General features: G+C 51.5%; 1 protein-coding gene across 3 annotated transcripts; it reads right to left on the reverse strand.

Moving 5' to 3' along the window:
• Positions 1-3,095: 3,095 nt before the first annotated feature.
• On the reverse strand, positions 3,096-13,246 carry ZNF629 (zinc finger protein 629). Of its 3 annotated transcripts, XR_014162141.1 has the most exons (5): positions 13,069-13,246; positions 11,996-12,252; positions 9,496-9,612; positions 3,156-8,053; positions 3,096-3,125 (listed from the first exon to the last, which is right to left on the reverse strand). XR_014162141.1 is itself a non-coding variant. In XM_081883599.1 (4 exons), exons 3-4 carry the CDS (start codon positions 9,575-9,577, stop codon positions 4,776-4,778), a joined length of 3,360 nt encoding a protein of 1,119 aa, XP_081739725.1. In that variant the 5' UTR covers positions 9,578-9,612; positions 11,996-12,252; positions 13,069-13,246; the 3' UTR covers positions 3,096-4,775. The 3 variants fall into 3 exon arrangements, 2 of the variants coding, with proteins under 2 accessions (XP_081739725.1, XP_081739726.1); XM_081883599.1 differs by having other exon boundaries at positions 3,096-8,053; XM_081883600.1 differs by lacking the exon at positions 11,996-12,252 and having other exon boundaries at positions 3,096-8,053.
• Between the last annotated feature and the right edge of the window lie 270 nt (positions 13,247-13,516).

Here is a 13,516-nt window from a genome sequence, read left to right on the forward strand (position 1 = left end):
AGCTGACAAGATGGGGAGAGGGGTTCAAGCCCACAGCCCACCCATGGCCCAGAAGGCCGAGGCTGTGCACTCGGAGATTCTTGACAGTGAGGAAGACGAGGAGGTCCCAAGACCGCGCACTGGCGCGCCCAAGCATTTTGGCCAACAGAGAGGTGCAGGGGTGCCTTGCGCCAGTTGCGGAGGCCCGCATGAATGGCGGTCATGCCATTTCCGCAGTGCCCAGTGCCAAGCATGTGGACCAGCCATATTGCATGCGCCTGCTGAGCAAAGGAGCAGCTTGAACTCACATATACTTCAGTTCCAACTCTGCAATTCTCTGATTCTGTGTGTTGCCTTGTATGATATTTGCATTGACATTTAGCATTTGTATGGCAATACAATAAAAAGGGGGGGGGAATCAAGTTGGGGTTGCAAAGGATCTTTCTTTGCTGCCATAATTTGAACTCTGAACACCATATCAGGTTTGGTCCAGCTCTCCGTTCCCTACCCCTGTTCTAGCCTGATGAACAGCTCTGTGGAACTCAAACGTTTGCGCACCATTTCACATATTGGTTAGGCCTAGTAAAGATTTTGGAATGCATGGAACTGGCCTGCGAGCAGATTAGTTGGTTATAGTTACAAATCTTTGAAAGCAGACCTAGGAATAAGCCTCATTGAACATAGTAACTCTTGCTTCTGAGTAAACATGCATAGGCCTGGGCTGTAAATCAGCATACATCTACAGTGGTACCTCAGGTTAAATACTTAATTCATTCCGGAGGTCCGTACTTAACCTGAAACTGTTCTTAACCTGAAGCACCACTTTAGCTAATGGGGCCTCCTGCTGCCGCCGTGCTGCCAGAGCCCAATTTCTGTTCTTATCCTGAAGCAAAGTTCTTAACCTGAAGCACTATTTCTAGGTTAGCGGAGTGTGTAACCTGAAGCGTATGTAACCCGAGGTACCACTGTATTTGCATGAGAGAAAATAGCTTTCCATCTTTCATGGGGGCTTCAGATGAGCCGCTTTGTGATTAAAGAAGCCATGGGTGCTGCAGAACCTTGTGAGCTAATTCCCTGTAACCCATATACCTGGCAACTATTAATTTTAAATTATTTATGGCATTTCTATACCACATTTTTCTTCCTATGATCTCAAGGTGGTGTACACGGTCCTCCTCCTGATTTCACCCTCACAACAACCCTGTGAGGTAGGTTAGGCTAAGAGATGGCGACTGAATCAAGGTCACCCAGCGAGCTACATGACTGAAATGGGGAATTTGAACCCTGCTCTCCCAGGTCCTAGTCAAACACTCTTAACAGTGCAACCCCCTGCCATATGTTTGGCACATGTAAGAAGGGTCTCTGTATGTGTTGAATCAGGATTAGGCCAGGATTTGCCCTTGCATGGAAGAGCTCTACACATACACGCTGGCCTTTTCCCATTTATGCCAAATATGCATGACTGGTGTGTGTGATCACAGAAATGTGGCATGGCTGCTGACTATGCTGTTATTTTTAAAACCAGGACAGGGGGGCAGCTCTTTTGCGTTTCAAAGTAGCTTTATGTCAATTAATCAGTTAAAAACAGCAGCCCTAATATATCAGTTAATCAACAACAAAAACAGCAGCCCTGGTATGTTTGTTTTTAATCTGTGCCCCCTTCACTTTTATATGAAAAATAATGACACCAACACGAAACAATCTGAATAAACCAATCTTGAGTTTGTATTAGTCTCAGGGTTGATACATTCCTAGAATTACAGAGAAAATTCAGTGACAAACCACAGAATTGAATCCATCAAGGGGGGCGGGGACCATCCTTGGACAGGGAAGAGGTAAGGAATCTTCAACAACCCCTTCAAAACTAACAGTCGCAGACATAAATATATGGAGAGATTTCTAGAGTTATAATTTGGATGCTACAGGAGACGTTTTCGGTGGGGACGGGGAGATGAGATGTTCGCCCTGAGTTACAAAAGATGAGTGCTTAAGGCTACAATCCAGCACACACTTACTTAGGAGTAAACCCCCTCACTGAACAAAGCAGGGCTTACTTCTGAGTAGACAGGCCTAGGATTGTGCTGCTGGAAACAAAGAGGACAGCCCCAGCAAATAAGGCTGGGGAGGAAAGGAAGATGATGAGAGCGGAGGGAGACACAAGGAAAAGTATCGATTGAATTAACACTCAATTATATCCCACTCAGGAGATGCAGAAAGCTTCCGGTGGGCTCTCATCCAAGCCAGGGGCAGCTGAAGGATTCTGGGACACGCAGTCTTCTGTTCTGCATCTGGGCTCTGCACGAGAAACCAAGGTTTGCATGCTGCTTCAGAGATGCCTTTTGAACCGGTCCACCTTCGGCAGCTACTAAGTCTGCCTGTACAATCGTGCAGGTCCCTGGTGCAGCCACATGGCAGGCCCATTGCAGGAGATCTCCGCAGTGCTACAACAAGAAGCAACCCACACGTACAAACAACGGTTCAAATGGCGCCCGTCTTCATTGGAAGTTCAGAAAATAGCAAGAACGATGCAGCAAAGGATGCATCAGGATTGCACCCCTGCTTATCTAGAATAGCCCCATTTAACCGTAGAGTGAACAGGCCAGGAGCCTGCATAGGTTCAGCTGAAGTACATTGTGGGTTGAAGGATGAGGACAAAACCGTGAACTATTGCTGTGGGTGGTTTAGAGGAGCTTCAGTCTCAATGAATGTGTAAACTGGCTAGTTCTATGTAGCAGCGGTGGGGAACCTCTGGTCCTCCAGATATTGCTGAACTACATCTCCCATCAGCCGCAGTATGAATGGCCAATAGTCCATGGGAATCGTAGTCCCAACAACATCCGGATAACCAAAGCTTCCCCACCCTTGCTCTACGTTTTCCAAGGTGGGTCTTGTACACTGTGCTGGAATCTACCCAAGTCATGGCTGGTCTCGTTGTCCATGCTACTAAGCTCTCCATCTTACTATGGATATCATGTGGCCAGGAGTTCCACCTGACGCAAGCAGCCAATTTTTCTGCTTTGTCAAGGATCGCGTCTCAGCTCACTTGAATGGGTGAGGTAGATGCCAGCACCGAGGAAGAAGTTTAAAATCAAAGCTGTGCCAGGATAAGGGAGATCTGTTTGTTTGTTTGTTTGTTTGTTTGCTTGCTTGCTTCCTTGAAATGTATTAGGAAAAACCTAACAGCACATTCCTACTCAGAAGTGAGCCCCACTGAATTAAATGGGCCCTGCTCCTGGGTAAAGGAAGTCTAGAAACCCAGCCAGGTGGGCGGGGTATAAATAATAAATTATTATTATTATTATTACTATAGGATTGCAAACAGATAAGAAAAGGATTCATAGCTATAAACAGCATTCAGATATTCAGAAAATGTGTTTTCGTCTAGGTGGGGCAAGTTAAGAGTCTGCTGCCATATATTTCCTGCGTCAGGGAGTTCCACAGTTTGTGTTTGTCTTTGAGGATTATTACTTTATCAACTCTACAGCACTTTCTATGGGCAAAGACCTCGACGTGGATTGGTGAGGTAGACGTTGGCACTGAATGACTGAGCAAACCTAAAATGTACAGGGCTGGGGAGTATTTTTTTGTTTTTAAATCTAACTAGGAACCCCCTCTCCCCACAGAAAAAGAAATACAACCAGTAGAAGTCAGAGATACACTGAGGGTGCAGAAATATGGAGAACCTGATTCACTTAAGATGTGCCGAGTAGATCCTATCTATTCACACATGTACACAGGAACCCATTTCTGATCATTGGTGTTTTCACCTGAAAGCAGACGGGATGGAACAGTGGAAATGTGAGGCTGGAGAAAAGCTGGTGGGTGGGAGGAGACAGGCTGCCAATGAAATATCCTGGTTTACTTGATGCCATGAACTGGGAAGCAAGCATGTCATGGAAGGAGGAAGCAAACTCACATTCAAAGACCTAAAACCACCCTCAGCATCCTGCTAAGTGTGGTCAGAACAGAGAAGCAACCACATGTGGGCAAGCAGGAGGAGATACAGAACGTACCCCAATGAGCCATTCCAGTATGTTGTATTTTCAGGTGATTAAACAAAACAAAAAAACCTATCTCACCTTATTTCACAAAATCTGTCTGCATTGGAATAGCTCTTATAGGAAATACCCCCAAAAAAAATTGCAGGGGGAGAAAGATGGGCTTTGGAAACTAGCCCTCCCACCAGATACAGAAATACACACAGAGAGAAACCGTTCCACTTTTTGTACAAGGCTACCTGCTGTCAGCTCCTGGCTAATTCCATGTTTTAAAGGGGGTGGGGGCTAAGCTGAAGCTATCAAGGTGTTGCTAGGACTTCAATTCCCAGCAGGCATGACCAGCGGTCAGGAATGATGGGAGCTGTAGTCCAGCAACATCTGGAGGACCACAAGCTTAGCTACCCTTCAAAGAGACTTGAGCTCATCTGATTCAGAGGGAAAACCAGGGAGGAACGAAGGGGGAAATACCTGAAAAGGAAGAGCCACTGTGTATTTTGCTGGTAAAGAACCTTGAGGGTTTCCCCAATTTGCATTGTTGCTGCAGCACCTCCCATTTCGATTCTGCACATCTGCACAGACTCCCCGCCCTAATAATAATAATAATGTCTGTAGTATCTTCTCTCCATCGAGGGCATGTCTCCAACCCTGGGCAGACCGAGTTGCCCCAGTTTACCCCTATGTACACCCCACCCTCAGCTTTGACCATTGAACAGGGGTGGGGAGCGTGACAGAAGACAGCATCGCAGGTCACACCTGCCTGGTACTGACCAAATCCCACCAAGACAATCCCCCAGGGCTTCAGGGCTGCTCTGCCGTGTGGCTCTGGAGGTGCTGCAGCAATATCGAGCTGTTCCGGGAGATCTTCCCAGGCTCAGAGTGCCCAAAGTATCTGCCCTTCTCCTGCTGCCCATGGCGCTGGCCCAGCACTCCCCCGGCACCCGAGGCTTTCCCCAAATCAAGGTGGAAGTAGGGCTCCGTGGTCTGCAAAGGGTCGCCTAAACTCTGCTTCCCGTCCCCACCACGATCCTTCGGCCGCAGCGATGCGCCCCTTTCAGAGACGTGGTTTTCCCTCTGCAAAAGGACAGCCGAGATCTCCGTGAAGCTCTCCCCAAATTCCAGGGGGCTCCCAGGGTCCCTCTCCTTGCCGCGATTGTTTCTCGGCGGCGGCTGCCGCACGGCCCTGGCTTTCTGCACTGTGTGTTCCATCTGGTGCCGGATCAGAGCCAGCCTCTCCGGGAAGCCCTTCCCACACTCGGGACACTTCAGCAGCCGCCCCTTCGTGTGGCCGGCCTGGTGGCACGACAAGCCGCCAGCATCTGCGAAGCTCTGCTTGCAGTCGTGGCACTTGTAGGGCTTGGTGCTCGGGTGGCGGATGAGGGCAGCCATTTCGGTGGAGACCGGAGGGGGTCTGTCGGCGGGAGAAGCTCTCTTCTGCAGCGGAGCGGCAACCAAGCTGTCGTTAAGCGAGCTGTCACCCAGGGGGCCCAGACCAGGCTCTTCTTCGGGTGGGGTTTGTGAGGCGAGAGTTGAGCTGTCCTGGAGGCCCAGCCCACCTGAAGACGCCTCCTCTTTTTCAGGGATGCTCTCAGGTGTGACCCCGTCCAGAGTCTGAGCTTTCGGGTGGATTCTCTGGTGCAAAGTAGGCCTCAAGGGGTCGCTAAAGGGCTGTTCGTCCAGTGAGACACTCTCATGGGGGCTAGACACCACTTTTTCATCGGAGGGCTGGTCACCAGAGAATATTTTCTGGGCTGTGGTAAAACCTGTGTCAGCAGGCTCCTCCATGGGATCTCTCAGTTGAGTTACAAGATCTGAGTTGGCCCGAGGAGGTTCTCTGGATTCAAGACGTCCGTGCATTTCGTCCCCCAAGCTCTTCTGGTGGAGCAAGAGGCCTTCACGGTCCTCAAAGGCCTGGCCACACTCCAGACACTTCTCGCAGACGTGTTCCCCCCGGTGCCGAGTGAGGGCCAAAAGGCCCTCAAAGCTCTGCTTGCACTGGGGACATTTGTACAAATCCTCTTCCATGTGGGTCATTCGATGGCGGGAGAGGGCTGCGCCATCAGCAAAGGCCTGTCCATACTTCGAGCAGGTGTGAGGCCTCCGCCGGTGGCTCTGCTGGTGGTACTCCAAGGCCGAACTATCCTTGGAGCCTTCCCCACGCTCCAGACAGCCCCATGACGCTTCCCCCTCCTGACGCGGCACGAGAGCCGTCCCGATAGCAAAGCTCTCCCTGGAATCCACAGGCACCAGTGTCTTCGGGGATCCTGGGCCAAACAGGAGCTCGGAGTCCTCCTTGCACCTCCCGCTCTCCTCGTGCTCCTCGAGTGCCTGGCTGTCGACAAAGCTCTCTCCGCACGCCTCGCAGATGTGCAGCGAGTGTGCTTCTTGGTGCTGCACCAGGGCCAAGCGGTCCTTACAGTTCTGCCCGCAGACGCCACATATCCAAGATTCATGGTTCTCCTGATGGCAGGCTAAGGCGCTGGAGTCCCCAAAGCTCCTCCCACATTCGGTACAGATGTAAGACGTGTGGCTTTCCTGGTGCTGCGCTAACTTGGCGCCATCTTGGAAACTCTCCCCACATATGTTGCAGACGAGGGGGACGTGGCCTTTCTGGTGCTGCACGAGTCCGGCTGCATCTTTGCACTCTGGCCCGCACATGGTGCAAGTGGCGCCGCTCTCCAGGTGCGATGCCGGCGCATGGCTTTCCCCACAGGTTTCCCCCAGGCCTTCCGGCTCTCTGGCACCTCCTTTGCCGCTGCATTTCCCGTCCTGCTGGTGGCGTTGCAGCTCTTCTTCCTGGGCGAAGCGCCGGCCACAGCCGTGGCAGACGTGGGGCCGCTCCTCCATGTGGATGCGCTGGTGGGTGATGAGGTTGGAGCTCTGGGAGAAGCGCCGCCCGCACTCCTCGCAGTGGTAGGGCCGCTCGCCCGTGTGCGTCCGCCGGTGCTGCGTGAGGTGGGAGCTGCGGACGAAGGCCTTGCCGCAGTCGGGGCAGGCGTAGGGCTTCTCGCCCGTGTGGATGCGCTGGTGCCGGATGAGGGTGGAGCTCATGCCGAAGCACTTGCCGCAATCGGCGCAGCGGTAGGGCTTCTCGCCCCGGTGGATGCGCGAGTGCAGCGTGAGGTTGGAGGCCAGCGAGAAGCTCTGCCCGCACTCCCCGCAGGCGTAGGGGCGGCTCTCGCTGTGGCAGCGCCGGTGCCGCTCCAGCGCCGAGCTGAGCCCAAAGGTCTTGCCACAGTCGGCGCAGCGGTACGGCTCCACCCCCATGTGCAGGCGCTGGTGCTTGACCAGGGTGGCGCCGTGGCCAAAGCGCTTGCCGCACTCCTGGCACTGGTAAGGCTTCTCGCCCGAGTGCGTCCGCTGGTGCTGGATGAGCTCCGAGCTCTGGATGAAAGTCTTGCCGCAGTCGTTGCAGCGGAAGGGCTTCTCCCCGGCGTGGATCTTGCGGTGCTTGACCAGGTTGGCACTCTGGGTGAAGCCCTTGCCACACTCATCGCACTTGAAGGGGCGTTCGCCCGTGTGTGTGATCTGGTGTTGGATGAGGTCCGAGGAGCGGTAGAAGCTTTTTGGGCACTCCGGGCAGCGATAGGGCTTCTCCCCCGTGTGGCTGCGCTGGTGTTTGATGAGGTTGGTGCTCTGGGAGAAGGCCTTGCCGCACTCCCGGCACACGTAGGGCTTCTCCCCGGTGTGGGTCCGCTGGTGCTGGGCCAGGTTGGAGCTCCAGGAAAAGGCCTTGCCGCAGTCGCCGCAGACGTAGGGCTTCTCGCCCGTGTGTGTCCGCCGGTGCTGCACCAGGTGCGAGCTCTGGGTGAAGGACTTGCCGCAGTCGGCGCACGTGTTGGGGCGCTCGCCCGTGTGGATGCGCCGGTGGCGCACCAGCTTCGACCACTGGCTGAACGCCTTCCCGCACTCGCCGCAGGGGAATGGGCGCTCCCCCTTCCCGCGTTGCGGAGGGGCCGCAGCGGGCGAGTTGTCATCCCTGACGCGGCGTCCGGGCTCCATACATAAAATGCCCTCTTCTTCTTCCTCCTCCTCTTCCTCCTCCACCTCCTTCAAGGGCTCCATCTTCTCAGCATCACCTGGCAAAGAGGCAACGAAGGAAGAAGGAATCAGAAACGGGGAGGTCTCAAATAACCTGGAACGGGCAGAAACTTTAATCTGCCAGAGCTCAGCTGTGCAAAAGTTTGGGACGCCATCCACACAGGATTCCCTTCAACATACAAAGCAGCCTCAAGAGTACAGTCCCATCTAAAGGTAAAAAAGGTAAAGGTAAAAAAGGTAAAAGGTAAAGGACCCCTGGAAGGTTAAGACCAGTCAAAGGTGACTATGGGGTTGAGGTGCTTATCTCGCTTTCAGGCCGAGGGAGCCGGCGTTTGTCCACGGACAGCTTTCCAGGTCATGTGGCCAGCAGGACTAAACCGCTTCTGGCACAATGGGACCCCGTGATGGAAACCAGAATGCCGTTTACTTTCCCGCCGCAGCAGTACCTATTTATCTACTTGCACTTTGACGTGCTTTCGAACTACTAGGTTGGCAGGAGCTGGGACAGAGCAACGGGACCTCACTCTGTCGTGGGGATTTGAACCACCAACCTTCCGATCGGTAAGCCTAAGTGGCTCAGTGGTTTAGACCACAGCACCACCCGCGTCCCTACAAGCCCATCTATCCCATTTCTAGCCACCCTGGAACTGAGCTTGTTCCCCAGTACCGTTCTGTTTTGGGGAGACCCCGTGAACTTGGTTCTGCATCAGCTCGAGCGTTTAACTAATCACCCATTTGGAATCTAGGAAGGGTATTTTCCTCCCTAGACCAGACAAGTTATTAAACCGGGAAGCTTTCGTTTTATCTTCTACTTGTTGCATGCTAATTAATACCTCCCACGCAGACTGGCTGCCCCTATGGAGCTTCCTAGACACACACAAACACACCAACTGGCTGGGCTTTCGGATCCCGTCAGTGCTTCATGCACTTGAGTTAATGATGGATGTTGCTGTTTAATTCATCAAGTCATTCGCCGCCATTTAATGCGCTGCCTTTAATTTAATATGTCTTTTGGTTGTAAAGCACTTGAAACGTTCTTAATGTTGTTGCTCTTAAATGAACACAGATTCTACAACCCCCCATCATCCCTGACCATTGGCCCTGCTGGCCGGGGCTGATGGCATTTGGAGTCCAAGAAAATCCGGAGGGCTACAGGCTTGATCCATAAGTGAGGTTAGAGAGCCTGATGGAAGTGGGAGCTGCAGGAAGTCACAATTTGTTGACTTTTGAGGAAAGGGAAGATTTCACAAGAGTGAAATCCTAGAATTCAAGAAAGAACCTGGGAAGAAAAGGGGGGTGTGGCGGGGGAAATCTAAACCTTTGGAAGGAGAGGAGGAAATACATGTTGCAATCGATATGGATGGGAGAGAGAGGTGGGTCTTGAGCCCTCCAATCCCAGATGAATGGCATGAGAGGGCTGGTGGTGTGGGCCTTATATCCCCTCTTTTCAAGACAAGAATTCCGCTTTCATCTTTCCCACCTGGTTGGGTGATTCTCAGGGTCTCCCCTTCTTCCAAAGTTCCAGGTCCGTCAGGATCGCTTGCCTCCTTTGTTCCATCCATGTGGGGTGCAGCGGCAAGAGCATTTTCTAGGGGACCTGCAGACCCAAGAGTGAAAAACAACAGGCTAAGTCCATGCGCCTTACCCTAGATGTTGAAAAATCTCCTTTCTATCAGGGTCAACAGCGCTAAGCCATATCAGTCGCTTTCAGGCCGTGTGCTGGGGAATCCTGCGGTTCCTCTACTTAATAGGAGATCAATGCCAGTGAAAGGCAGCTCACTGATTCCAATCATCCCCTGATCACAGAGAGCTGCAAGCAAACTAGAGTGTTTGGAACTCGCTCCTGCAGGAAGCATTGATGGCCAACTTGAGATGGCTTTTAAAGAGGATTAGACAAATTCACCGAGAAGGTTATTAAGAGCTGGTAGCCATGATGAGTTATGCCCATAAGCAGGACGTAGTTGCACTCTCCCCATAAGCAGGACGTAATTGCACACTCCCACCTGAAATTCTCTCAAGACTGATCCTGCAGGTAACATGTTGCCAGCATAGCTAGTGGCATGATTTTGGCATCTACATGCACGTCTTTAAAAACAAAAAGTTACATTCACTGCCCAAAAAAGACTGGGGAACATTAGCTCCATAGGTGATACCCACCACCCAGCATCCTGTTCTCTGCCAGCCCAGCCCATAGAGAGTGGGCACCATGGACTGAACATTCCTAGGTCCAAGCGATTCCTGGCTCTCCAGTTGCTAACCAAAAAGGGGGAGGAGAGTGGCAGCTGTGGCAACGGCTCACTAGGCTGGTTCAAAAATATACAAAACAGCAGTGCACGCAATACAGCATTCACACCTCCTGTTGGTTCCACTATAGCACAGCAGAATGCAAAAAGCTTGTTTTTATATTGATAAATATAGATATATACATCCAGATGTAAAGCTAACATGGACAGCTAACCTAACGCTCATGTGATTCTTTGCCCCATCAGTCTAACCCAGGAACAACGGCACAGTCAAGCAGACATTGCTGTTCTTACTTGGGACAACTTCTTTGAGATTTGTTGCTCCAGTTTCAAGCCCTTATCACAAAGACGCCGACAAGCGAAGGGACCCAGCGCAGCAGAGGGTCTGTGCAAAACAGGGAAGCCACCAAGGACCCAAACAGCTCTACCACCTTAGCAAAGACACGCGTACAAGGGACAGGTCCTGCTTCTGCCTTTGTCTCTAGAGGCTACTACGAAACTCAGCCTTGGCAGCTGGGAACTGGAAGCAAACGCCCACTTGAGAGAGGGCCAAGTCCAGATACAAAGTCCTCACTCCCTGGTTCCTTAGCAAGAGCCATGTGCTCTTAATTTACGCTGCCCTCGTGATGGGGACTGGCCACAATTCACAAAGGAGGGAAAGTGGGGGAAAGAGAAAATAATAATAATCAATTTAACTCAGGGAAGTGGGCAGATGCCAAACGGGTTGCAAGTACAGTGTTACCTCAGATTACATACTTAATTCATTCATTCCGGAGGTCCGTTCTTAACCTGAAACTGTTCTTAACCTGAAGCACCACTTTAGCTAATGGGGCCTCCTGTTGCTGCTGCGCTGCCAGAGCACAATTTCTGCTCTCATCCTGAAACAAAGTTCTTAACCCGAGGTAATATTTCTGGGTTAGCGGAGTCTGTAACCTGAAGCGTATGTAACCTGAAGCGTATGTAACCCGAGGTACCACTGTATGAAGTGCGTACAGACACTTTAGCGCTGAAGGTGAAGGCCATATCCACACAATACATTTAAAGCACTGCTGTACCACTTTAAACAGTCCCCACGCCCACACCCCGAATCCTGAGGACTGTCATTTGTTAAGGGTGCTGAGAATTGATAGGGGACCCCTATTCCCCCTCACAGAGATGCAATTCTTTTTGAGTCAGACTCCCAAGTGGAGTGCATGGTTTATTCTGGCACAGGCAGTTCTGCAGGGCCCCAAGCCAAGGTCTTGCCCAGCCCTGCTAGATTCCCCATCCCCACACACAAGATCTCTTGCAACTGGCAATGCCAGCCATTGAGCCTGGGACCATGCCTGCATGCAAAACACTCGCTTTGCCACTGAACAGTGGGCAGCTGGCTGAGCCAGAGATCGGCTGCATCTTAACCGCTCGTCCTGGCAGATCTTGCTCCTTACTCAGGAATATGTCCCATTGGACACGGTGGCACTTCCTTCTGCGTAAACAAAGTTTAGGATTGTGCTGCACAGGTTTACCTCAGCTAAAGAGTTGTGCAATGGGCTTCGCAAACGTCCAAAGAGCTCCCTTTCTTTCTTTTTTAATTAAAAAAAACAAGGAGCCTGTGGCCCCCTGGACATTGCTGAATTAATTCTGGCTGACCACAAGGGCTATCCCTGTATATACTCTGAAAAGCATTGGTCACTGACTTTTACTGCTGATCTTATGTCAATGCAAAACTTGTTAATGAAAACTACTATCCACACAAACCTGCCCGAGTTCTGAGATCTTCAGGGGAGACCCATCTCTCGGTTCCGTCACGTTCACAGGCAGCAGGGCCTTCTCGGTGGCTGCTTCCAGACTTTGGAACTCCCTTCCTAGAGAAGTTAGACTGGCTTCCTCCTTGTCCTTCTGTCAGCAGGTGAAGGCTTTCTTGCTCCAACAAGTGTTTGGGAACCGACTGCTTTTAATAAGGGGGCCAGTGCCGTGCTGTTTTTGTTGCAACTGTCTGTATGCTTTTAATATATCTAAGAGAGAAGGAGTTTTAATTATACTGATGTTTAATTGTTTTTCATGATTTTTTCCATACGTTTTTAGCCGTTCTTATGTTATCTGTATCCCATGCAGAGTCCCTGCCAGGGAAAATGGCCGGGTATAAATAAATATAACTATTATTATTAGTATTTGGGGAAAGCAACAGAAGAATTGTACAAGAAGGATCAGTGGTCTATACAGAGTTAGGGGGTTAATAGATGATGATTCACAGCTAAGGAGCAGGAAAGGTTGTGTCCCTTCTTTTGGCATGGGACAACCCAGGTTTTAGCACCCCACACTGTGGTTCTCTGTCCACAACTGCTTCAGAAAACACACACAAACGCTCCTCACCCGCTATATTTCACAAAGCTTAATGCAGAATAAATGGCACTTCCCCTTGTTCTCATGGTTAGAATCAACAACGCAGATCAGGAACGCTTCTTCATCTGCTTAAATGTGCCTTGCCGAGCAAATACGAAAATCCCTCTCTCAGGATGCAATCCTATGCACGCGTACTTTGGAGTAAACCGCGCTGGAACCCAAGGGCTAGGATCGCGTCGCTAACTCCCCTCCCCAGGCTACGACAAGGAGATCGAAGTGATCTGAAGTACAACGCTGCCGATCTCCCGGTGCCAGCGCACTAAATAATGACTTAGGTTTTGATCATTTGCAAAAAAAACAAAAAAAAACCCTGCATTTGGCCTGTCCACACAACCGCCAACCCCCATCTCTTTTGTTTGCAAAATTAAAAATAAAAAAATAGAAATGCACCCATTTCCCAGGTCTTGCAAAGACACCCTAAAACTCACCATCGCAGCTGCCGCTGCTTCAGAGGTCTGCAGCTCTGGGGAGATCTTGCCCCCCACGGGGACCCCCCCTCCCCTAAGGCCAGGGGAGCCCCCCGCCCCCAGCTCCCTGTGCACTGCAGTAACCCTGTCTCCGCGCACCAGCCACCAGGGCTCAGGGTGACTGGGAGGGAGCGAGTCAGAGGAAGTTCCCTCCTCTGGCACGGTCCCCCTCTTCCGCCGCTTGCAGGCAGGGAATGGAAAGGAGAAAGAGGAGGCATTCTCTATGGTGGTTAACCATTTCCATTTAAAGAGGCAGATGGCCGGGGCCGGGGCTCCTGGCTTGCTTTCTGGGACGGAGCAGGCTCAGGGAGGAATCTCTTGGCTGCAGCTCCGGGAAGGCGCATTGCGCCCTCGTGGGCGCATTCGATTTCCAAGGAGCGCAGTGGATTTGGGGAACTAGGATTCCCAG

This window comes from Podarcis melisellensis, assembly GCF_964234715.1.
Source record: "Podarcis melisellensis genome assembly, chromosome: 13".
NCBI lineage: Eukaryota > Metazoa > Chordata > Lepidosauria > Squamata > Lacertidae > Podarcis > Podarcis melisellensis.